Source organism: Larus michahellis, chromosome 14, assembly GCF_964199755.1.
Source record: "Larus michahellis chromosome 14, bLarMic1.1, whole genome shotgun sequence".
In the NCBI taxonomy this organism is placed as follows: Eukaryota; Metazoa; Chordata; class Aves; order Charadriiformes; family Laridae; genus Larus; species Larus michahellis.
Window position 1 is genome coordinate 6,144,833 of NC_133909.1, and position 23,925 is coordinate 6,168,757.

The 23,925-nt window shown below is 47.9% G+C and overlaps 3 protein-coding genes across 13 annotated transcripts; 2 read left to right on the forward strand and 1 right to left on the reverse strand.

The window, feature by feature from the left end:
• The first annotated feature begins 53 nt into the window (after nucleotides 1–53).
• On the forward strand, nucleotides 54–3,641 carry SRSF2 (serine and arginine rich splicing factor 2). Of its 7 annotated transcripts, XR_012589951.1 has the most exons (6): nucleotides 56–203; nucleotides 383–791; nucleotides 1,174–1,484; nucleotides 1,832–1,935; nucleotides 2,590–2,701; nucleotides 3,207–3,641. XR_012589951.1 is itself a non-coding variant. In XM_074607857.1 (4 exons), the coding sequence occupies exons 2-3, from the start codon at nucleotides 430–432 to the stop codon at nucleotides 1,475–1,477; spliced, it is 666 nt and encodes a 221-aa protein (XP_074463958.1). In that variant the 5' UTR covers nucleotides 55–203; nucleotides 383–429; the 3' UTR covers nucleotides 1,478–1,484; nucleotides 2,590–3,641. The 7 variants fall into 7 exon arrangements, 2 of the variants coding, with proteins under 2 accessions (XP_074463958.1, XP_074463957.1); XR_012589949.1 differs by having other exon boundaries at nucleotides 54–203; nucleotides 1,174–1,939; nucleotides 2,132–2,701; XR_012589950.1 differs by lacking the exon at nucleotides 1,832–1,935 and having other exon boundaries at nucleotides 55–203.
• Nucleotides 3,642–4,465: 824 nt separating this feature from the next.
• Nucleotides 4,466–6,603, reverse strand: METTL23 (methyltransferase 23, arginine). The gene is made up of 5 exons (XM_074607855.1): nucleotides 6,198–6,603; nucleotides 5,919–6,023; nucleotides 5,585–5,822; nucleotides 5,158–5,242; nucleotides 4,466–4,810 (listed from the first exon to the last, which is right to left on the reverse strand). Exons 1-5 carry the CDS (start codon nucleotides 6,282–6,284, stop codon nucleotides 4,642–4,644), a joined length of 684 nt encoding a protein of 227 aa, XP_074463956.1. The 5' UTR covers nucleotides 6,285–6,603; the 3' UTR covers nucleotides 4,466–4,641.
• A 121-nt stretch (nucleotides 6,604–6,724) lies between these two features.
• Nucleotides 6,725–22,441, forward strand: JMJD6 (jumonji domain containing 6, arginine demethylase and lysine hydroxylase). Of its 5 annotated transcripts, none has more exons than XR_012589944.1 (8): nucleotides 6,760–7,033; nucleotides 7,872–8,260; nucleotides 11,929–12,215; nucleotides 13,541–13,676; nucleotides 13,799–13,937; nucleotides 14,610–14,737; nucleotides 16,446–17,742; nucleotides 21,876–22,441. XR_012589944.1 is itself a non-coding variant. In XM_074607854.1 (7 exons), exons 1-7 carry the CDS (start codon nucleotides 6,905–6,907, stop codon nucleotides 16,480–16,482), a joined length of 1,245 nt encoding a protein of 414 aa, XP_074463955.1. In that variant the 5' UTR covers nucleotides 6,725–6,904; the 3' UTR covers nucleotides 16,483–20,377. The 5 variants fall into 5 exon arrangements, 1 of the variants encoding a protein (XP_074463955.1); XR_012589943.1 differs by lacking the exon at nucleotides 21,876–22,441 and adding an exon at nucleotides 20,969–20,987; XR_012589945.1 differs by lacking the exon at nucleotides 21,876–22,441 and having other exon boundaries at nucleotides 16,446–17,069; nucleotides 17,597–20,377.
• The last annotated feature ends 1,484 nt before the right edge of the window (nucleotides 22,442–23,925 follow it).

Consider the following 23,925-nt stretch of genomic DNA (forward strand, 5'->3'; position numbering starts at 1 on the left):
CGGGGGCGGGGCGGGCGGGGTAGCGCGCGCGCGCGGCTGGCGGCGTTTTCCCTTCCGGGTCGCCGTCGGCCATTTTGTGGCGTTAAGTAGGCGCGCGCGGGCGGCGCCCTGCTCATTTCCTCGCGGCAGCGGGCAGGGGTGGCCGTTCACCGGCGCTTCGTCTCCGCTCCGGCCTTAGGCCGCCTTGTCCCCGGACCCCAGAGGTGGGTGCCTGCTCTTCCCTCCCTGCTGAGGACCCCGCGGCCTTCCCCTATGCCCTCCAGCTCCCCGCCTTTCAGGACTCTGCTGGGCCGCCGCTCTGGTGCTCCCCCTCCGGTGTGAGGCGCTTCCCCACTTAGGGCCGCGCCGCCTCCTGACTCGCCCTCCCCTACCCTTCCCTCAGGTTTCTTCTCCTCAGCCGCCGCCGCCCCTCGGGGGCTGTTGCCCGCCATGAGCTACGGGCGCCCTCCGCCGGACGTGGAGGGCATGACGTCCCTCAAGGTGGACAACCTGACCTACCGTACGTCCCCGGACACGCTCCGGAGGGTCTTCGAGAAATACGGTCGAGTGGGCGACGTCTACATCCCCCGGGACCGCTACACCAAGGAGAGCCGTGGCTTCGCCTTCGTCCGTTTCCACGACAAACGCGACGCCGAGGACGCGATGGACGCCATGGACGGGGCCGTGCTGGATGGCCGGGAGCTCCGCGTCCAGATGGCCCGCTACGGCCGCCCCCCCGACTCGCACCACAGCCGGCGGGGCCCGCCGCCCCGCCGCTACGGGAGCAGTGGCTATGGCCGCCGCAGCCGCAGGTGAGCGCCTGGAGGGAAGCAGGGAGGCAGCGGAGTTTCAGTAATTAAGCGGGGAGACGGGACTTAGCCATGTGCCAATGCGGCGGCGGCTGCTCGCTTTTTGTTTCCTTTTCCCAGGGAATTTGGCGGAGGGGTTGGGAGCGGGGAGCAGGGGTTTAATAGCAAAAGCACGTGGAGTTCCCTCGGTGCGCAAGGGTTTCGCCCCGTAGTAGTTTTAGCCCCCGGGCCACTCACTCTGAACAATGGCGCCCTCTTAACGCTCATTTCTTGCCCACGTGGGTCGCGTTCCGCCCTCCCTGTCCCGAAGTAGTTGCTGAAGTCTGTTGCGCCGCCCGTGTTCAACTTTTAACGCGCTTTTTTTCCCCCTCCCGATATGTTTTAGCCCTAGAAGACGTCGTCGCAGCCGATCTAGAAGCAGGAGCCGTTCTAGATCTCGCAGTCGGTCCCGTTACAGTCGATCCAAATCCCGGTCTCGTACACGCTCTCGGTCTCGTTCCACATCGAAGTCCAGGTCTGCCAGGAGATCCAAGTCAAAGTCCTCGTCTGTCTCCAGATCCCGGTCCAGGTCAAGATCCCGGTCCAGATCTAGAAGCCCTCCCCCTGCCTCGAAGAGGGAATCCAACTCTAGATCCAGGTCTAAGAGCCCTCCCAAGTCTCCGGAAGAAGAAGGAGCTGTATCCTCCTAGGAACATGGTAATGTACCTCGGGATCAGCACATGTTGCATGTTACTTTATTATAGCACTTAGGTGGGGCGTTGGGTAGTTCTTAGTGTATTAATAGCCTGAACCAAGCGAATCCTAAGGGGGCACATTGTTAGTTGTTTTGGTTTTGTTTTTTTCTTGAGCAGTGCTTTTGGTTATTGGTTTAGGGAAATTAATACCAAAGGGCTTTTTACGGAGAATTTTTTTTTTACAGAGGAAATGTTTTATTGAGAGATTAATGGCTTGGTTTTTATAAATTATTGTATGAGACGCAACCTATGATGAAAATGACTATTTCTTACTGTATTTATCCAACATCTGCATTTTCCCCTTTAAAGCTGCGGTCTCCTGTTTGCTAAAAGAATATTGGCCAGTATTGCAGATTTTAACTGATTTGGCTGATCCTCCAGGGACCAGTTTCTGTGGGCGTGTATTGGAGCAGGTTTGTCTTTAAATGTTAAAGATACACTATCCTTTTATAATGGAAGATCGGTTCAGTGGCCGTTATACTGACTGGAGGTAACTGTTCTAGAAAAGTGGCAAATTCCTTGCAACGAGAAAACCATGGAAACTGGTTTTTCCTCAAGTTGACATCTTGGAAGAGGCATCTAAGGATACACCGGGTGGGGAAAGGATAGTGTGTCTTTAACCCTTCAAACTGTTTGGTCCTATTTTTAAAAGGAAAGGGCCTAAGGTAGCTCTGAAGTTAGATAATTGTAGCAAAATTAGTCACACTTTCTGTTTTGAATGCTAATTAGAGTTTAGTTAAGTCTTTATGAAGAAGTATTAGTTTTATAACTTTTATATAACTTTGAATAATTTATTGTTGAACAGGCTGAATTGAAGTTAATGGTGGCTTGATCTACAGCCTGATGCTTATTCTTCTTTGTAACTAAATACTTTGACATAACCTTACATTTGGCCTCTGAAGTAAAGCAACACATGGGGGGGAGGTGGAACACTATGGAAATTCCTAAAACTTAATTAAATTAGGCAAAGCCAGTTGAAACACAACTAGAAGTATACCTGAAGTCATCCACACAACCAAAAGAGACAAGGTAGAAACCTGGCTGAACTTATCTTTCTTCAAACCTAGATGCATCAGATAAATGAGAACCTACATAAAGGACGCCTTTGGGGGGAAAAGATCGCTTGAGTCTTCAGTCCATTGGAGAGACCCCTGGCATGAGCAACCAGCTGTTGAAAAGGTTATTTTGTAACATTTTGTCTAACTTTTTACTTGTTTAAGTTGCGCCTCAAGTGGCAGATTTTACATTTTATGTGCCATTTTGTTGCTGTTATTCAAATTTCTTGTAATTTAGTGAAGTGAACGACTACCGATTTCATTATTGGCTTGGATATTTGAGGTAAAACTTCATTTTTGTTTATATAGTGCTGACTTTTATTTGAAATTAAAACTGATGGTAACTTGCTGCCTCCAGTTTCATACTGAGGAAGTGTGCAGCTGTTATATGCTGAGTAGTTAACTCTGTCAAAAAGTATTCTCAATTTTGTCTTCATTCCTTAAATAAAATTCTGCAAAACATCAATTTGAAACTTACTGTAAATGCTTTTTTTTTTTAAACTTTGAATTTAAATAGTATCTTCAAATTCAAATTGGTAGAAATCTTTTCAGGTAACAGTTGATATTTGAAAGGATTGTTTTATCAGACTCAATTCTAATCTCTTCTCTTATGTATTTTTGTGCACTAGGCGCAGTTGTGTAGCAGTTGAGTAATGCTGGTTAGCTGTTAAGGTGGCGTGTTGCAGTGCAGAGTGCTTGGCTGTTTCCTGTTTTCTCCTGATTGCTCCTGTGTAACGATGCCTTGTCGTGCAGAAACAAATGGCTGTCCAGTTAATTAAAATGCCTGACAACTGCACTTCCAGTCACCCGGGCCTTGCGTATAAATAATGGAGCATACAGTGAGCACATCTAGCTGATGATATACACACCTTATTTTTTCCAGAATGGTAAAACTTACCAACCTACATACATGAACTTACATATGAGAAATGTAATGTTAAGAAAAGAAATGGTTCATTCCTTTGTAAGTACTGATTGGTGTATCTTTTGCTTAAGACATTCTGTACTATACCCACTGTCTCTGTAGTTAATATTAAACATTTTTCTGTGTTAACTTTTCTCAACTTAATGTCTGAGTCAGCTTATTTTTAGCTTGAAAAGATTTCTGCAATTATACTGTCGATGTTTAACTTCTATATAGTAACTGAATGCATTCTACTGCTTATAAATTTTATCCACTGGGGTTGCTTTTAAATTACTATGGGCAAACTTAACTAGTATTGTGACTAACCCAAATGTTGTATGGCAAGTATTGCACACCAGATTATAAACATGGAATCAGACATTGTTACAGAAGATACACACTGAGCAGTACTAATTGCATTTGCTGTGTGCTTGCCCTGACTCAACAGGCTGCTGCTTGTTGGTAGCTAATCTTAACAGTGATGATTTTTTTTTTCTTCTTGATTTGGGTACCAAATGAATTGTAACTTCAACCATCACCTGTCAAGGGTTATTGTAATGCCTTGTTAACTTTATGCATGTATGTTAAATGGGAATGGAAACATCTGAATACTTGCAATCTGGCTTGATTTGAGGATTAAAAGTACTTTTCTACAAACTTGAGGAGTTTGTATGTTGTGGGACTGCATGGCTAGCAGCAGTCTGCACAGTTTCATTTAAAAACAAAGGGGCTGGCTTTTATATATGAATCTTTGGGAAAGAGTCTTTGGTCCTGGTAAACAGATCTTCTTGGGGATATTTTTTTATCTTGAAAGCGCAGTTAACTTCTCTTCATAGCTGAAGTTGTGAATTTAAGTTTGATCTTGTGGATTGTCAGGTTGTTCAGCTCTGTTTGTGTAGTGGCTTACAAAACGGAATTGAGTCTTTGAACTATTATGTGGTCTTTGGAGAGGAGCACAAATTTCTAAAAACCATAAAAACCATGAACAATCAAACAGCTTTATTTTTACAATGCATGTTTTAAGAATTAACTGCTGAAGGGATCTGCTTCCCAAAAACATATGCATGAGGTTTGCTGTAAACAGACTGTTTTCTGCAGATCCATGCTACAGTCAACAGTTAAGTGTCATCTTGTATTGGAACCAAAAAGTGGAATAAAAATTAAGTACCATCTGATTGTGCTAGTGAGATGATCATCATTTCAATTGTATGTCTTCCTGGTAGAGAAGAGCTGGCCAAGTGCTCTTTGTCTGCACTGAAGGAGTGCAAGGGAATGAGGATGCTCTTCAGCTTCCACTTGCAGAGCAAAGCTTCGATAGACCAGTCAGCACTGGGGGAAGGAAATACCACTGTGTGAAAATGTAATCCAAGTTGGTAACTTCTGCAGTAATTATAGGAGATTGTCACCAAACTTTTAGATTCAACAGTTCACAAAACGGAGTTCGTAACAGTTTTCTAGTCAACAGTAAATTTGCAGTTCTTGGATTACTTTCTGTTTTGGCTGCTTTTGTCTGCTACCCCTAGAATTTACTTGGCTAATACCAGCCTGATTCACAGTCTGCGCGGAGCTTTTCTGGAATTGGTGTCGTGGTGCCTCTGGGAAGTTAACATTCTTTAATAGCTCAAACAGGGAGACAGGAATTAAGATTTGAGTCTTAAATATGCGAAAGAGTTTACCTTCGGACTTGGTAAGTAGTCCAGAATTGAGCATGTGGATTCTTTTCCAGCAAGAAGTAAATTGTAATTAAAATATCTTCAAAGTCTGTGTAGTTTGGGGAGATTAAGCAGTCTGGGTTAGTCTCTGGCTTCTAGGAACAGTTAAATATGCCTGGTTATATGAAATGATAATTAAAAATCAATACAAGACTAACTGCATCTGTATGAGAGACCCGAGAAGCATGGCCTTAAGCAGTTAATTACTGTGTTTTCTGTTCACCCACCCTCTAGTGGTATTTGATTGCCTAATACTAGAATTTCCCCAAGAATGAGGAGTTCATTAGCACAGTGTCACCACAGTGGCTGTCACCTCCTCTCTTGACAGTGTTCCCAGCCCTCTTTGGACATGAAGTCCTTAAATCAAAGATACGCCAGAGTATTAACATACCTTTCGGGTCAAAAAAGACATCCGAGCCTAAAATAATGTCTACAGGAGGAAGAGCAAGCAGCTCTGGAGACACCCGTCCCCAGGTGAGCCCGAGCACAGGGATGTGGGGCAGCCGGTTGGCCAGGCAGCTCCTGCGGCAGCTCTGCAGGCAGCGGGGCAGCTCCTCGCCGTCGGACAGGACCACCTCGGCACCGCACTTGGCAGCCACCACGCCGGGCAGGCTCACCCCGGCACCCACCTGGAACCACAAGGCCATCACGGAGCAGGGGAACCCCTCCCCGGCAGCCAGAGAGTGGGAGGGGGGAGTGTTGGGGAGGGGGCCATGTCACGATACCTCCAGCACCCGCTTGCCGGGGAGGTTCCTCCGGTGCACCCAGAGGTACTGGGCCAGCACCACGGCGCAGGGCCACACGTACGTCCCGTAGTGCGAGTCCAGCTCCTGAAACACACCGGGCGCAGCGATGGGAAGGCGGGCCCCGCTCCGCCCCGTATCCCCCCGGGGAGGTACTTCCCGTGTGCCCCCGTCAGGTACTGCGAGGACGCGCGGTGCCGGGAAGCCGGGCCCCGCTCCGCCGCCCCACCCCATGTGTGTCCCCCCGGCCCCGGGAGGTACCTCGGGGATGCGCAGCGCTAGTGCCGCCGGCCCCTCGGTGAAGCGGTACCGCCTCACGCCACCCCGCCGCCGCCCCGGCTCCTCCATGGCTGCCCCGCGCCGCCGGTCACGTGCACCGCTCCAACCAATCGGCGGCTTCTCCGGGGGTGGCGTCACGCGCAGCGCCGTGGCGGTAGGCCCGGCCCCGGTGTCGCCGTTAAACCGGGCTGCACCCCCCGCCCCCCTCCCCGTGAGGAGGCACCGCGCAGTCCTGCCCGAGCGGCCGGCTCGCTACTGCCAGGGGAGCAGCGGGCGCGGAGCCGGAGGAAGGGGAGAGGCGGCGGGCGATGCCCGGCGCGGCCCCGCCGGCGGGCGGGCGCGGGGCGAGGGGCGCCCGTAACACCTGCCTTCCCAACATGGCGGCCCGGCCGCGCCGCTTCCCCGCCTGGGCCAATCAGCGGCGGAGGGCGGGTGAGACGTGGCGGAAGAGGGCGGTGCAGCGAGCCAATGGGAGAGCGGTGGGGGCGGGGCCGTGGCGACAGCGGCGGCAAGGGGGTGAAATTTCTGGAAGGTGCGGCGGGCCGGGCCGGGCCGGGCCGGGGCCGGGACCGAGACCGGGCGGGCGGGAAGTGGGGTCGGGCCGGGCGTGGAGCGGGGCGTGCGCCACGCTGCGGGTGGTTGACGACTGACCAGCGCTGCACGCTAACGCCGCCGCTGCTGCCGTCGCCATGAATCACAAGAGCAAGAAGCGGATCCGTGAGGCGAAGCGCAGTGCTCGGCCCGAGCTGAAGGACTCGCTGGACTGGACCCGCCACAACTACTGCGAGACCTTCCCCCTTAACCCTGCCGCCTGCAAGGTGCGTCCCGGCCCCGCCTCGTCCGAGGGGAATGGGGGGGAGCTGAAGGGAACGGGGTGGGGAATGGGGAGGCTGAGGGGAAAGGGGGGTTGGGGGGGGCGAAATGGGGGCCTGAGGGGAGTAGGGAGGCTCTGAGGGGAGTTGGGAGGCCCTGGGGGGAATGGGGGGGCAAGTGGGGACCTAAGGGGAACGGGGGAGGCTGAGGGCAATCGCGGGGAGGAAACAGGGTCCTGAGGGGAATGGGCGGGGGACGGGGACGGCGGGGCACGACACGACACAACGACTTGAGGGGGTTCTGAAGGGATAGGGGAGGACTGAGGCCTTTCTTGAGGCCGGAGTTGCCTCGGAGGTGGCGGAGCTCCTCGGGGGTGCTGGGGCGGGGAGCGGGAGGCTCAGCAGCACCCGCGTTTGTTCCTCCCTCCATGTGGCGAGGGGGGTTCAGGGCCCCCTGGGGGTGGGCTGGGCTGGGCATCCTTGGTGCTGGGGAGCCCACGTAGTTCCCAGGCGCCTTCCCCGGGGTCCCAGGGGGGTGAAATGCAGCAGGGGATGTGCCAGCCGAAAGGGCTGGGGGGGCCTCCCTGCCTGGGGAGTCACCTCGGTGAGTAGGAGTCCAAACGACTTCAGGCTGCTGGTGGTACTGGTGTGTGCAAGGAGCGGGGCACGAGAAATAGGACTGCGGCCTCAAGGAGCTTAAAATAACACGTAGGCAGCTTGACAACCTCGTGGTGGAGGGAGCAAAGCATGAGTGTGAAGCTCCTCCACACCGACTGAAAAAGCATGGTTTTAGGATATTAATCTGTCCTAATATCTGTTCTGTATTCCTCTCTTGGTTTTACAGGATAATGTAGAGAGGGCAGATGCACTCCAGTTAACAGTGGAGGAATTTGTTGAGCGTTATGAAAAACCTTACAAGCCTGTAGTCTTGCTGAATGCTCAGGTGGGCTGGTCTGCTCAAGAGAAGTGGACTCTGGAACGACTGAAACGCAAGTATAGGAACCAGAAGTTCAAATGTGGAGAGGACAATGACGGTTATTCTGTGAAGATGAAGATGAAATACTACATAGAGTATATGGAAACCACACGTGATGACAGTCCACTCTACATCTTTGACAGCAGTTACGGAGAGCACCCCAAGCGCAGGAAACTCCTGGAGGACTACAAAGTACCCAAATTCTTCACTGATGATCTGTTTCAATATGCAGGGGAGAAACGAAGGCCACCTTACAGGTATAGTACAGTGACAGCAAGATAAAAATCAGTATTTTCCATCTCATTAGCTATTCCTAAAGAGGTGTGATTGTCTTGTATAAAACAAAGCGATAGCTTTACGTCTGCTGTTTTGAAATGAGCATACATCTGTAACCCGGAGGGAAGGAAGGGCAGATTTGTGTGTCACAATTTCTGGTTCTGCCACCAGTAAGAGTTTATGGGTTTTTATTTTTTTTTAAAGTCAGTTTACCTCACTTAAACTTTAAAAAAATTTACATAGTTACTGAAAGTTATAAAGATTAATTTCTTGCTATGTGTGCCTTCTGGCTTCCAAATTTAAGTATCTCAGGACTGGCTCCTGGGTTTTGCACCAGTGGCTTCTGTACATAGTGGGATTTTGTTTAATTATGAGTCAGTCCTTTTAAGGTAAAGATCTTAAGCTAGATTAGTATGAAGTGTGGAGACTAGTTCTTAGCTCCCCCTCAGATGATCTTGAGGGAGAACAATATTTCACAACTGGATAATCTTTTCAACTTTTTTTTTATGCGTCTGATTGAAAAAAGATCGAAATGATACTTTGTTCCCGAAATCAAATGCAATAACCATGTATTTGGGCTGTTAGATACAAAAGGGATTTCTATGTACATTAATATAACACTTCATAGCAGTATGAGTATAAGCTGAACACTCCCTGCTAATTAAAGTCTTTACAGCCACATTATAATTGTCAGAGAATGCCTTGCCCTTTCAGTGACATGAGGCTCTGATGTGGGTTTTTTATTGTTTCTTTTTTTTTTTTTTGATAAAGTAGAACAAGGATTGAATAATGGTACTCTCTTCTGCAATCTTTCACGTGTCTATAGTCCAGTTGTGCTTTTGCAGGAGTGAAGCATGAAACTAATTCTATTTAAGATCACTGAAGTAGGTGTTTTTACAGTGTAGTAACAGACCGTTTTTATAATTCTCTTTTAAGAACATACAATGCTGGGATCAGATGCAAAAGCACACCAGGTGTAGTCTCTTGTAAAAACTGAATACGCTTACAGAATTGGGAATCATTTATCCGAGTTATAGGTAAACTAGATAATTTGGTTGTGACTGACTCACATTGATATCTGTTTCCCCCACACCCTCCCCACCTTACAGGCACATACTGAGTTCCTTGCTTGTGATCTTGGTATTCACAGTTCTTGTACTTTGTTCTGGAAAATGTGGGTTTGTTTGAGGCTGTTATCGTTTTTTGAGAGGTGAGTGATGCAAGAGAGCACACTAATGCCTCCTGGAGTTAGGGGTTTCATCTCGGTACAGAAACAGATGAAGAGAATCCAGTAGTTCAAGAGTGTAATTGAAAGGAAAGCAGGAAGTTGTGCTTCCTAATCATACAATCAGGATATGCGCAGTACAGATTGACCTCTGAATTGAGAGGTGTGATAGTGTATAGATCTTAAAGTAAGAACTCGTGCCGTTTAGAGCATCTTTATTGGAGTTGTTTCTTTTCAAAATAAGGGCAGTAATTTTTGGAAGCCATTTACTGAAGCAGCTATTTTTGTTTGGAGGGGGTGGGTTTTCTTGCTTTTAAATTGAAGTTACAGGATGTGAAGTTCTTAACCGTAAATCTGATGTCTTGTGGCAAACTAGTTCATGTTCATTGTAAGTTAAACACCTGGAGCAAAATGCTGGTAAGGAAAATGCTGATAAATGATAGTGTCGCTAAATAAGGGTTTTAAAAACTTCTGCATGTGTAGATCCAGACAATACTCAGAAAAATGGTATTGAACAGTGTGTCTGTCTGTGTGCCAGACAGATCTTTGTGTTGAATTTATTCTCACTTCTTAGTAAAAGCTTTGACTGCTCTGTTTGTGGTTTAATTAGCTTTCCAAGGCTAATATGAATCTAAAGAGTGAATTGACAATAGAAGTGACAAACACCTGCTTGCTTATGCACATTTTTGTGGTTCCTTTGTGAAGTAGGAAGAAGCACAGCTTGATAACCAAACATACAGTCCTATCATCAGTGCTGCCTGATGATACTGGGAAGCCACCTTAATTTACACCTGCATTGGAAAGGGGAGGTAGAGAGCTTGCTGACAGTATGGAATCATCACGGAATCATAGAATGGTTAGAGTTGGAAGGTACCTTAAAGATCATCTAGTTCCACCCCCTGCCCTGGGCAGGGACACCTCCCACCAGCCCAGGTTGCTCCAAGCCCCGTCCAGCCTGGCCTTGAACCCCTCCAGGGATGGGGCAGCCACAGCTTCTCTGGGCAACCTGGGCCAGGGGCTCACCACCCTCACAGGAGAGAATTTCTTCTAATGTCTAACCTAAATCTCCCCTCTTTCAGTTTAAAACCGTAACCCTTGTTTTATTGCTCCCCTCCCTGATAAAGAGTCCCTCTCCATCTTTCCTGTAGCCCCTTTAGGAACTGGAAGGGGCTCTGTCGCCCCGGAGCCTTCTCTTCTCCAGGCTGAACACCCCAACTCTCTCAGCCTCTCCTTACAACAGAGAGGCTCCAGCCCCCGATCATCTTTGTGGCCTCCTCTGGACTTGCTCCAGCAGATCCATGTCCTTCTTACGTTGGAGCTTCAGAGCTGGACGCAGTACTCCAGGTGGGGTCTCACCAGAGTGGCGCAGAGGAGCAGAATCGCCCTGCTGGCCACACTGCTGGGGATGCAGCCCAGGATATGGTTGGTTTTCTGGGCTGCGACTGCACATTGCTAGCTCATGTTGAGCTTCTCATCGACCAACACCCCCAAGTTGTTCTCCTCAGGACTTCCGATATTTTTCCAAACCTTTGAACTCCTTCCTGGGTGTCACCTGCCTGTCAGCCACGTGATGGAGGGGTCTTTCTGGTCCTTTAGTTTCTACACTCTGTGCTGCCCATTAAACAATTACTGACGTTTTTTCCTTCTTGACACCTGATATTAAGTCACCTCACTTAACACTGCTTTATCTGGTATGGTAGATCTTGCCGTTCTTTTACAGGGGAAGTGAGCAATTGAAGGTGCTGTTGCTGTTAAACATGTATAGCAGATAAAGTTCTCCATAGGGAGAAATAAACCTTGCAAACGGGCAATGAGAATATACGCACCAAATCCTGAATGGTTACTGGAGAATAAGCTCCATGTGGTTAAATGTTAGAATGAAAAGCCTGTTGTGAACGAACAGAAAGCATAGAGGGAGGCCAGGGTTGCGTAACTTTGCTCTGTTTCTTACTTGTATTGCCTTTTGTTTGTGCCTCATTCTGCAGTTCTGGATCCACTTATAAGTAGAGAATTTTAGAAAAACATAGGATTAGGAGAATCCCCCTGGATAGTAAGAATCCTAATGCAGGCTGTTATGACTTAATCACATTCATAAACGTTGAAATAAGTATGTTTTTTTATTGAAGAACTGTTTATATTGCACAGCTGTATTTTGTTTCAAAAAGCTGTCTTTGCTTTCTTGTCCCAGAGTCATTCCTGTCCCAATTCGTATTGGTTTTTAGGTTAAACCCATGTCGTATGTTTTGCTGTAGTGTGAGCCTAACAATCTCAAGAAGGTAAATGAAGGAACTGTAACCTTGTACCTTGACTTGTAACTGTATGTGAAATTAACAGCCATAATTTTCTGTCTAATATGAAGAAAACAGAAGGTACCTACTTGCTTGCTCTATGACTAAAGGATTATTTTTTTTTCCTCCCATGCAGATGGTTTGTGATGGGCCCACCTCGTTCTGGAACAGGAATTCACATCGATCCCTTGGGAACTAGTGCGTGGAATGCCTTAGTCCAGGGACATAAGCGTTGGTGTCTGTTCCCTACCAGCACTCCCAGAGAGCTGATCAAAGTGACACGAGAAGAGGGAGGGAACCAGCAGGATGAGGCTATCACTTGGTTCAATGTCATCTATCCTAGGACGCAGCTCCCCACCTGGCCCCCTGAATTCAAACCCCTGGAAATCTTACAGAAACCAGGCGAGACAGTCTTTGTGCCAGGTACGTACAAATCTCTCCAGTAAGGAAATCTGGGAGAGAGAAGCGTATTTTTAATTTGTGTGTAGTAGACACGAAGAGAATATTTCAGCTCTCTTATATGTCCCATCTCTTACAAAATAAACTATTTTGAGCTGTTTCAAAAGGGATGTATGTTGCGAGGCACATTTTAAGACTATTCAGTTATTTTCTGAATGTCCTGAAACATATATGGCCTGTAGCACAGGATTGCATGTGGGACAGATGACAAAACAAATGGGACCTGAGTTGCAGCATCACAGGAATGTGGTCCTGAACTAAACTTGCGGTAATAGTAAACTGTCAAGGCATAAAATAATAGAGGTGTTTGAGTACTAGTGACTCTTAAACAAAAATGTTTGACTAGCAAATTCATGACTGAATTTTGTAGCCTGGGTAGTCTGACTGCATATGAATTTTTCTTAGCTGTGGGAAAAGAACTACTTAACGGTACTGACACTTTCCACCCACTTATCTGCGGTTATGCTTCGTCTTGTATTTGAAATCAAAAGCTAAAGAAAGATGTGATAAAGATGCCATTCTTTTCAAGTGGCTGCACCCTGTGTGCCCCATTATAGCTGGGAGGTGGGGTGGCTAGTGGATAAAGCGTGTGAGTTCAGTGGAAATTCTAACTTGTAAATCTTACATCATTTTTGTGCAGCGTGGCCTATAGCTTCTGTCCACATCTCTTGTCTCTAACATACCGCTGACTTCGTGTTTGAAGAGTGCCTTGTGATTGTCTTGGCACGTATGAGTGACTCCTCAGTGTACCTTCTGTTAAGATTTTGTAACTGTCGGGTTCCATTAAACTGTTTCCTTAGTCTTTTTATGAGGTTTTAAGTGGGTTGTAAGAATGCTACTGTCTATTTTTGTCCCTGTGTGGGGAAACAATTTTGCGTCTATTTTTAAATGAAAGGTTATTCTGTAGTCATAAGAACCTTACTAAATCAGCACGGAAAGCGCTCTCCAGCTTAACAGAGAGGGTCTCTATGTGGTCTGGGTTACAATGCCTCTTGCTATTAAATAAGCCGTCAGTAGCCAGTGTGTTGCTGTCAAGGCAGATCTTCAGTACTGTTCATGAGCTGGATAATTTGGTCAGAGCATTGAGCAGCCTTCTGTAACAAGAATCTGTAAAGCATTGGAGTGAACGGTGAAATAAGGCCGAGGAAAGATTATGTGGTGGCAAACTTACCTGGGTTTGGGAGATAAGGTCCAGTTTCCACCTGTGCTACGGAAAAAGTGTTCATGGCTGGTCTTGAACTTGCTTTCTGCTATTTAGCCAGAAATGGTCATTGGTGTTGTATTTATAGGTGGCTGGTGGCACGTAGTTCTCAATCTTGATACAACTATTGCCATCACGCAAAACTTTGCCAGCTGTACCAACTTCCCTGTGGTGTGGCACAAGACAGTAAGAGGGAGACCCAAATTGTCACGGAAATGGTACAGGTAAGAGATTTAGTCCCTTTCTTTTCGTATTCTCTGTTTAAAACAAAACCCCAAAATATTCTGTTCATTCACGTGCAGTGTTACTGTTCAAAGGCTAACCCTGATGTTTCAACTGTATTCAGGATCCTAAAGCAGGAACATCCTGACCTGGCAGCCTTGGCTGATTCAGTTGACCTGCAGGAATCTACTGGTATTGCTTCCGATAGTTCTAGCGATTCTTCCAGTTCCTCAAGTTCCAGCTCCTCAGACTCTGATTCAGAGGTAATGCTTTTTACTACAGTAGGTGATCCGTGTCCTGCAATTGTATTGTTTTTTCCATACCTGATCCTGAGGCCTCATCCTAATATTCGTGTCTTATGGAAGAAATTCATAGAAAGCAACTAAGCAAATCTGCATGGTGGAGGTAGTGGTCTGCATGTGGTCTTAGCAGGTTCTGTTTGTTGAAGCCTCTCTTTGTATTGCTAAATGAATTTGGTTTGTTTGATCTATGTTTATATTGTATATAAATCTGTCACTCATTTAGCTAAGCCACGCTTTTGTAAAATGGCTGCAAAATGGATGTTTTAAAAATGAGGAGGGGGAACAAGATCCAAAACTGAGACTGTCAGTTATGCAGGGGACTTCTCTAGGCACTTAAATGCTTCAGAAAGCAGAGTCTGCTCTTGGAAAATTAGGTCCCTCTAGGAGCCGAAACGAGTGCATCAGTTATCTTGCACCAAGCCAGCTTAGTCAGTGATGAAATCTAAGAACATACCTGTTCCTGTTTTTTAAAAACTTAATTTAAAATTTATTTCATGTGTCTAATCTAAAATAGCATGTTCTTTGAATATAGTGATTATTTGGGGCTGCTGAGGTAGCGCTTGCGGTGAATTCCACAGGACAAACAGTTTACTGGGTTTCTCTGAATTCCGGTTTCATCTCTTCATGCTTCAGTGTGACTCTGGCTCTGAGACAGAGGGGATGATGCACCGGAGGAAAAAGCGGAGAACGTGCAGCATGATGGGTAACGGTGATACAACTTCCCAGGACGACTGTGTGAGCAAAGAGCGCAGCTCCTCCAGGTGACCTGATGGCAACTGTTGGTTTTTAAACAAGCAAAAGACAATACAAAGCAGAGCTGGCAGAGTTAAGATAGGGGGATTCATCAGGACAGAGGGATGGAGAGCAAGGGGTCCCTTACAGAATGTAAACCAGTTGGCCACTGGTGATATCTTCCCTCCATGAATTATTTTAATTGCTTCAAACTGAAAACTGAGATTCTTCATACTTTTTAAAAAATGCGGTGTTTTACTTCATTTAATAAACAGTTTTTTTACTTTTCCTAGTTGCCTCTCTTAGTAGAGAAAGTATTTTATTTTATTTCTTGTAATGGAAGAGGTGGAATATTTTAACTGTGCTCTCCAGAGAGCACAAATGAATAGTAAACAGTTAAAGATGAGGAATGATCAGGTAAGACTGAGATTTCAATGCCTTATTGTCCAAACGGAAAACCTTCAAGTAGTTGTACAGTTTCTCTTATTGTTGCCTGGATTAATTCAATTTGGTCCATTCTTTTATATGTTAGAGGCAAAATTCATCCCAAATGTCTGTGTTTACCTATTACGAGGAAAAAAAAAAGGAAAAAAAGGCAAGTTTCTAGTCAGTCTTGGAGGGAGGGAACATTAATATTGCAGAACCAAGAACAGCTATTGCATAGGGTAAAGTTGCAGAGGAAGGAAGTTCTCTGGAACTTGCCAGGTTAAAAACAGTGAAACACTGGGAACCTGGGAGTCTACTGCAAGGAGGGACTTAGAAATGCTTTGCTAAATGAAGCATTTTTCTCACATAGCAGAGGTTTGCCAAAAACCTTAAGCAAACTCCCTGCAGTTTGGTTAACCGGTGCTGTTGTATTAGCTGCCTACCTGCATTAGGGTGCTGTTGGACGCTCCAGGTTTGGCCTGGATGCAAGTGCTGTGGTGACTTACCGTGTGGCCTGGGAAGGAAGGTGTGCAATAGTAATTTATCTGAGGAAGTCTGCATTCCCAGTATCATGCCCGACTTCCCGGTATAGGATACTGCCTATAGACCTGTTTGCTCCTGCACGTGTTGCCATTTATCGTGCTGTGACACACTGCTCTCCTGTTTTGAGGAGTTGCTCATAACCGAATGCAATTGAATTACAAGTACAGAACATTGTTAAACAGTTGGAGAGAACTGTACTGGCTGCTCATTTTGCCCTGGAGGTTTTAACAATTTGTTATGACGTTGTCAAATCCCATTTCAGCAGCCAGTTGTGACTTAGGTAGGGAATGAGCAGCAGGAGATAACAAACCTTAATGCATACTGTGGTTGGTTTTTCTTTTGGTTTTTTTGTTTGTTTTTTTTTTAAATAGAGCGCTAACAATGCAAAGCACACGTGCAGATCTGTTCTTCTGAAAATCTTGTGCATATTTAAGTTATTTGCACTTCAAATTTTGAAATTAATACCGTAAATATCCTTAAATATTAAAAATTAGCATACTGCCTAGAACACCTGCTTTCCAGGTTTCACTGTTCTTCCTCCTGTATATTGATTGTTTCACTCTGTGAGGATGGGTGGGCTTTCTGCTCCAGCTGTGTGATGGATTAGTTGATAGAAACAGTTCCAAACATAAAATCTTACCTAGCCTGTACAACTCTGTAGGAAGAATAAGCATACAGTTAACCTGCATGCTGTGATCTTTTGTCCTGATAGGAGGGAAGATGCTGTAGTTGTTGACAGGCAGTTGTACTTTTTTTTTTTTTTGACAGGATTAGGGAATCTTGTGGAGGCCGCAGCTATCCCTGAGAGATAACAACACCCGCCTAGAGGCAGCTGCCGATCGAAGCTCCGTTAGCAGCCAGCCAGCTCTGTTCTACCCCCTTCTGCTTCTGTTTCTCACAGTCCTTAAGTTCTTGTCACTCTTCCTCGACCCAGACATCCGTCTCCATTATGTGCTGTCGAAGGTTGGCTCCTTAATAACTTCTAGGGGAATGCCCCGACTCTACATGATAGTGCAATGCTTTGTCCCCTCTGCGCCCCAAGTGAGTGCACTAATAACCCAGCTTTGGGTAAGGACATGCCAAGTATTTAATGGTTCACGTAACTGGTAAGGAAGACGACGGTCAGTTTTTAAAGGACTCTTTTTAAAACCAGCAGGTAAATCTAAAAACCTGCTTTGCTTTGACACTGTCATATGTTTACATGTTGTCCTGTACACTTGAGGAAAGGAACACCAGCCCTTTTTGGCCTATCCGAATGTCCGGCGGATCTCGCACCAGAATTTCAGGAAGGGAAGGTGGTATGAATGCTCCAAGCACTGAAGCAACTTCAGTGGAGGTGACCACCGACCTGAAGCATCTTTCGTGGTCTTAATCTACGTGCATACATCTGAGGTGCAATACCTTAACCAGCAACAGTCCATTTACGTTTGCTCTGTGTCTGTTGTGATGAGTGGTAACAAAGATGCACTAGCACCTTGCGATAGTAAGCTTGATGAAGCAGGAGAATCCTGGAGTTTCTTGCACAGCAAAAACTGTGGGGGAAAAAGTCAGCATTTGCTAGTAATTACAATCCTTTAGGTGCAGGTGTGATGTTTAGCACTAGGCAACAATTGACAAAAGTCTCACTCTTACATGATAACAACAGTTGCTGGGCTTTAAATACCAAGCAGTCACAGGGCCGTGGGCTCGTTCAGGCCAGTGCAGTTCACATACCTAAATGGCTTTTCTTTGAGGTTATGGGTTCAGATGTTTCCGGAACTTGCAGTGCCAATTTTAAAGGACTGGGAGGGGGACATATTGTTGTTTTATGCTTTTTAAAAATGCAGTGTGTTAAGCTTAAGTCTGTGTAGATGCATTTGTATTATGCTGGGTAAAGCTCTCATCCCCAAGGGATCTGTTGGAGCTGCTGTATTTTTTAGCAGGGGCTTGTGCTGGTGGTGTCAGCGAAGAATTCTGTCTGGCTGAAGGTGTCGCAAGGAAATGATCCTCCTTCTCTGTCTGAACAGCACAGCCAGAGCTAGCTGGGTTGTGATGCTTCCTTGGGTGCTCTCCTGAGACCTAGGAGGTGAGTATTAGATCTCGCTTCAGCTGTTCTTCTTTGGGAGAGGAAACTTGAAGGCAGAAGTTGTATGCCTGTAGTAAACATGCAATAATGCCCAGGCACTGGTAGCGGAATTAAAAAGAGATTGGCAGCCTTAACTGTGACTTTCTTACACATTTTGGATTTGATGGAACCCAGAACGTTGCTTGTTTGGGTTTTCTGGTCTTTTTTTAAACCTTGTCTCTTCCTATTTAAACACGCTCTCCCTAGTTGGAGACCGGGCCATATCCTGTTGTACAAGGGAATCCTAAATAAGTTTGTCAGGATCTGTGTTTCTGAATCTTCTGTGCCAGCCATTCTGTGTAGGAGCAGTACGGTGGTGAAAAAATGGAGAGTGGGAAGGCTTATTGGTACACTCCTTAGCTGTCCAGACTCCTGAATTTCCTGTGATAGCCAGGCATAAGTGAGCACTGCTTGCTCTCTAGACTGCTGCAGATTTTTCCACAAGATGACTCCATTTTAAAAAAAACTTCTCAAACTCCTAGCATTTCTGGACAAGGTTGCCTTTTTTCCTGCCTGGTTGAACAGCCTGGGAGCCTGCGCAATCTCTGTCTTCTCAGACAGAGCGGGCTGCAGTGCTGCCTTTTGGAAGAATGTGGGGGCCTGGAGAGGTGAAGGCTCAGAAGTCTCAGCTCTGTCACCGTGAGGGGAGCCCTTAGAGAACTGCCCACTGCCCTCTTTGGTGGCTTGACTATTAGTACGTACAGTAAGCTGGCTTATCCTGTAGCTTGCAGTTGCTGCATTTGGCATGCACGGTTCAGTTTTGCAGTCTTAAAACCTTACATCTCCGTGAAAGCCTGATTGCTGTGCTGGGAAAGCCACAAGAAGCACAATTAGAAGATCTAGAGTGCAGAGTATTCTTCCGTGCCTATGAACTCTTCCATGGTGTGAAATAAAACCAATTTCAGATTGAAGCCTGTGTTCGTTTGACATCCCTCGCAGAAACGCAGCATGTTTGAAATGGACTGCAGGCATCGTGATACCAGCAATGCTATACTGACTTCTCCATGAGGCACTTTCTGATGTGAAACAAAGGTGTATCTGTTTAGGCTACCTGGGAATCGAGACTCCTGGGATCTCTGGATCTCTGGTTCTTACGCTTACAGGCTCTTGCCTCAGCCAAATTCGTGAGCTTCTGTCTTTGTTTTAGTCGATGAGGAAAATACCTACCTCACAGGGGTGTTGTGAGGCTGAGATGTATTTACTGTGTAAGATGCTTTGAATTCGTCCTCCCACAAAACGTGTTCCAGACATTCTAAGCAACCTGAGACTTCCTAACCTGGCGTTAGCTTTTTTGGAGCAGAAAACATTGGGGATGTTGTTCAGCATTCTTGGCCACGTGGTGTTCTGCGGTGGCCCTTCCAGAATTGCTGTGTGGTACATAAATTGTAGCAGAACAAGGCTTTTTGTTTTCACCGGAGTTTTAACTGTTGGCATTTCACGGCCTACTTTAAACAGGAGGTCCTGCTAGATTGGGATTTTTTTTTAAATAGGATTAGAATAATATCTCTCATCAGGGAATCAGCTTCACTGGCCTTACAGGCAGGAGCGGGGAGCTGGTGCTTCCCAGACCCTCGTTCCAGGCCAGATGGATGGGGAATAAAGTTAAAAACTGTGCTCCCCTTGTGCCTAGCTTGTGGGAGCCTGACTGGGGAGAGTGGGTTTTGTGCTCTCGCTTCTCCAGGCTTGTGCTTCTTGGGGCATCCGTGTCTCTCTTCCAACCCCACTGCTTTTGTGTACTGTAGAGCCCCTGATGTAGCAGGCTGCTGTGGTCCAGCACCCAGACCCGGCGGGCCCCTCCTTTCCTTGAGCCCCAAAGCAGCAGCGCTGCTCTGCCTCAGCCCCTGCCGGCGCTTTGTCAGCCCCGTGATACTTTGTGGGCTGCCCTGTGCCCCAGGGCCAGCGTAGAGAGCCCCATGCTGGGTTTGGACTGTGGTCTTCCCGATCGTACTGTGCGTATCGGTGGCATTGTCCTGCCTGCTCTGGCGAAAGGTAAAGGGATTTGCGAGCTCTGGCCGCACATTTGGGTCTGGTAACCAATACAGGCTTGTCTGCTGTGACAGTTCAGGAGTAAACGAATAAATACCCTGCCAGAACTGTGGATGTGGACAAGAGGTGTGCCAATCTCGGCATCTGTTCTCTGCACAAGTGCCGTGGGAGCAGGTGACACCGAGGAAGCACTGGCAAACCTTCCTCCCCTTTCCAGCTCGGGTACGCTGGCTCCAGTTTGTCTTCTCAGTTACATTAAGCCTCTCCAAATGCTTAGAAGAAAGACAGCAACCTCTTTCATAATTAACATAGACCCTTTTCCTCCCTGTATCCCCAGCCGTTGTGGGGCAGGAAGCAAGACTGTTGACTGAATCAAATCTGAAATGCCGGTGTGGGCTAATTGTAATGGGAGGGTTTTGGCAGCCCCCTTGCAAAGGGGGAAGGAAAGAGCTTACTGATTTGTTTGACGGTCACACTGTCAGCTCCAAGCCCCGCCACTGCCGTTAGCTGCTTTTATCACCCCATCCAGCAGAGCTGGAATATTCTTAATTGTCTTGTTTGGATGATTGTGGTTTTGCTTTTTATTTTAAATAAAATCAATTATTTTGCATTATCCTGTCGGCTAGTCACTTTTTTTCATATCCTGATCTGAAAAAAAAAGCTACAGATGTACACCTCTGTTTCCCAAAGCACCGCTGTGTGCTAAATGGTGTTCACGTTAACAGCTGCGGGGTGCTTTGGGGACTTCAGCTCTTTCTTGCGCGTGATTAATATGTCTGTACGGTGGGGTGTGTTGTGGAAGCTGCTGGGGCTGCGGTGGCTTTGGGAGAAGGCTTGTGTCAGTAGGTTTGTCGCCAGACTGCGATGTGTGCTTTTTCCCTCTCCTCCTTAATGAATTTGGCTGTGTAGTGGAACAAGGATTGTGAAAGTAGAAAAAAAACTTGTATATTTTGTTATTGAGCTCTGTTGAAACCAATAACTGTAGGTGAGTAAGCTGAAGGAGAGCCTGGAGGCTTTTGAAATATTTATATCAATATATTGAAGAATGAAACACCGGGAAGAGTAAATGGTTTTGTGGCAGCAGACAGCAAGTTTGCTGATTTCTGCATAGACTTCTGTCCTTCCCTTCCCAACGCTGATGTAAATGCTTTCCTTGATTACCGTCACCTATAAAGCCAAACATTTTTTTTCTCCTTTCCAGTTGCTCATCAGAAGGTCTCTCCCGGTGCCCTGTTCACATCCTTTGCTGGATGCTGGCTGGCTCCATGCAGCCAGGCAGCCACAATTAGCAAACGAGCCCCTGCTCCCCGCGTGGGTGCTCTGGGCGCGTCGGTGCTTGGCATTTAACAAGACCCAGTTCCAGAAAACGGTATGAGCTGCGGTGGCTGAAAGCAATGTAGACCCATTGTAGAAATGCTTTTATAACATATTTCCTTCTGCTTTTTATTCCCGAGAGAGGGGATTTTGTGTGCTCCCATTATTCTTCCTGACTTGCAGGTGCTGCTGGTACCTCCTTCAGTGCCACTGTGGCCTTGCAATCTGGACTTGATTTATTTTTATTCTTCTGATTTATCTACCTGTCTTCCCTTTTGTGACAATTGCAACCTAATACCTCGTTTCAAGAGGGAGGATTTTTTTTCGATAGCTAGCGGGAGCCAACGGGACAATGTCACCCGAGTGGGAACGTGCCGGTTGGATTGTCTGTGCTGCACCCTTGCTGATGTTCTTGCGCCTTTCCTCCAGTTTGATGTAAAAGCAAATAACTACTGGTATTTCTTTTGTGGCAGTTAGAAAGCAAGTCACAAAGGGAACAGGGCTGCATTCCTACTCAAGTGTTAGCCATGGCACGAAGTAGCTACGTGTTTTAAAACTGGTTTGGGATTAAACTAATATGCTTGCAGATTCTCAGCTTTTTTTCACGGCATGTAAAGATTCTTCTGTGGGGCTGCACCTCCCCTGTTTGTGGAGAAGCGTAAATTGAGGCAGGTAGAGCTGACTGGAAACGCATTCAAAAGGAAATGATCGTTCCGTGTCCCTTCTGGTGTGAGAGGTGGTGGCTCCCCCCTGTACGTGATGCTGTAACCATTGTGTGTCCTCTCCTTCAACAGCAGGGCCTGAAAGAGGGGCTGCCACCGCGGCGGGCGGCTGTGCAGCCTGACGGAGAAGGAGAGGGAAGGCAGCTGGAGGAGCAGCAGCTGGCCCAGCCGTGTCCCGGCTGTGCTGGCAGGGAAGGCGCACCGGGGCTGGAGGAGAATTTCGGGATTGCTTTCCTGCTGCAGCGCTGCTTTGTTTAGACGCAAGGCTGCATCTTTTCTCAGCTGTTCTCCAGTCAGGAGTGGACTGGCTGCCAGTATCCGTGAGCTTTTGGTTCGCTGTTAGGACTGTCGGCTCCTATCTGTTTGCCTTGAAGGGCAAGGCCAATGGCACAGCTGGGTCAAAACTTTGAAGACCATCAACAACAACTGGGAGCCTGCCTGAGCTCAGGGATTAGACTGGAAAATGGGTTTTACCGTGATGGAAGAGCAGCTGTCCCGGGTGAGACCAGAGGCCTAGCTAGCAGAGGGGCTGGTAAAGGCAGCTGAGGGAGAAGGTACAGAAACAAGCACCCGCAAGAGAGCTCTTTGGTGGCATCATCCCTTTCAGTTGGAGCGAGGCACGGCCATCCCCACCCTCGCGCTGGCTCACACCTCCTGGTGAGCTGAACTCTTCTTGCGGTGGTTAGTCTGCCACTGTGAGCGGAACCTGCTCTGAGCATCGCTGCAGCATCAGAGCTGACACGCAGCCGGGTGTCAAACAGCAAATGAGGAACAGCAGCCAGATGAGGTTAGTGACCTCCGGGCCTATCTCAGCTGAAGAACAGGGTAAGTACGGTGACACTTCCTGAGGTAGCTTCTCATTTCTGGCATCAAAGCAGAGAGGACGTTGCTGTTCTTGGCAAGGAAAAAGCGTTATCGGTGACTGGGAGCGTGACTGGAGCTTGCAGAGATGATCTGAGTTCGGACCAGTCGTAGGACTGGCCTGTGCTCAAGCTTTATTTGAGGGGAAATGGGTTCTTGGAGAACCTGGAAACATAATTGTCTGGAACAGGCGCTGACTGAAGTCACTAGGGTCTGTGCAAACCAGCAGCTGCTGCTTTCCCTACTAGAACCTGCTCCCCTCGCTTCACGGGCTCTTGCTGGCCCCTGCTCGGGTTCCAGCTGTGGAGGAGAGCTGGGTGCTGAAACTGGGCTTGCTTCAGCCCTTTGGGTGGGAGGGATGCGTCTGTGTAAGCAGAGGACCTCAGTACAGTCGCTGCCTGCACTGTTCGCGTGCTGGGGAGAGAGTAAGAGCGTGCAGCCTGGTAAATGGGGTCTTTTTGTGCCTCCAGAAGACTCTCCGGGACGTCCAGCACTTTACACTGGGGAGATTGGGAGCAGCGCCGGGCTGCATGGAGCCAACCCAGCTAAATCCCTCTTGCGGGCAGATTTGCAGCACAGCATTTTCCGTGGCGGGGGCTGCTTCCCGGAGCAGTTGTCACCGCAGCTCCCCTGAATCCCCCCTTTGTTGGTAGAGCTCTCCAGCTGTCACCCAGCCCCTGCGCTCCGCCTGGAGCTGGCAGCCCCTGCACAAGCAGCTTTTGTGCGGGGAAGGGGAGCTGCTTCCCAGCCGGACCCTTCCTTCCCCGGCCGCAGCTGGTGCAGAGCCCTTCTCCTCCCGGGAGAGGGCAGCCCAGGGCAAGGCTGGCACCCCGGGGGGGTGGGATTGCCCTCCCCGAGCCCCCCCCCCTTGCCAGGGGTCTCTGTGCAGGGTCTGCCCCCCTTGCCCGGAGTCTCTGTGCAGGGGCTGTGACAGCTTCTCTCCGCCGGAGCAGGCGGGCAGGAGCGGGGCAGAGATCCCCGGCTGGGAGCGTGGGAATCCATCCCCTCCTGTCCCCGAGCGTGCGGGAGCCAGGGGCTTTCATCTTGCCTTCTAAATTGCTGGGGGAAACCATGCAGATACCCTCTGTCCCTCCCGCTGGGAGCCTTGCTGCGTCAGGGCAACTTTATTCCATCCAGTTGCCTCTGGAGAGCCACGGAGGGGGCAAGAGGACATCCCACTGGGCTTGTTTCTGCCTGGGGGATCATCCCCACCAGGTCATGCCCTGCAGGAGAGTCTAGCTCTCACCCCTGGCCTGGACAT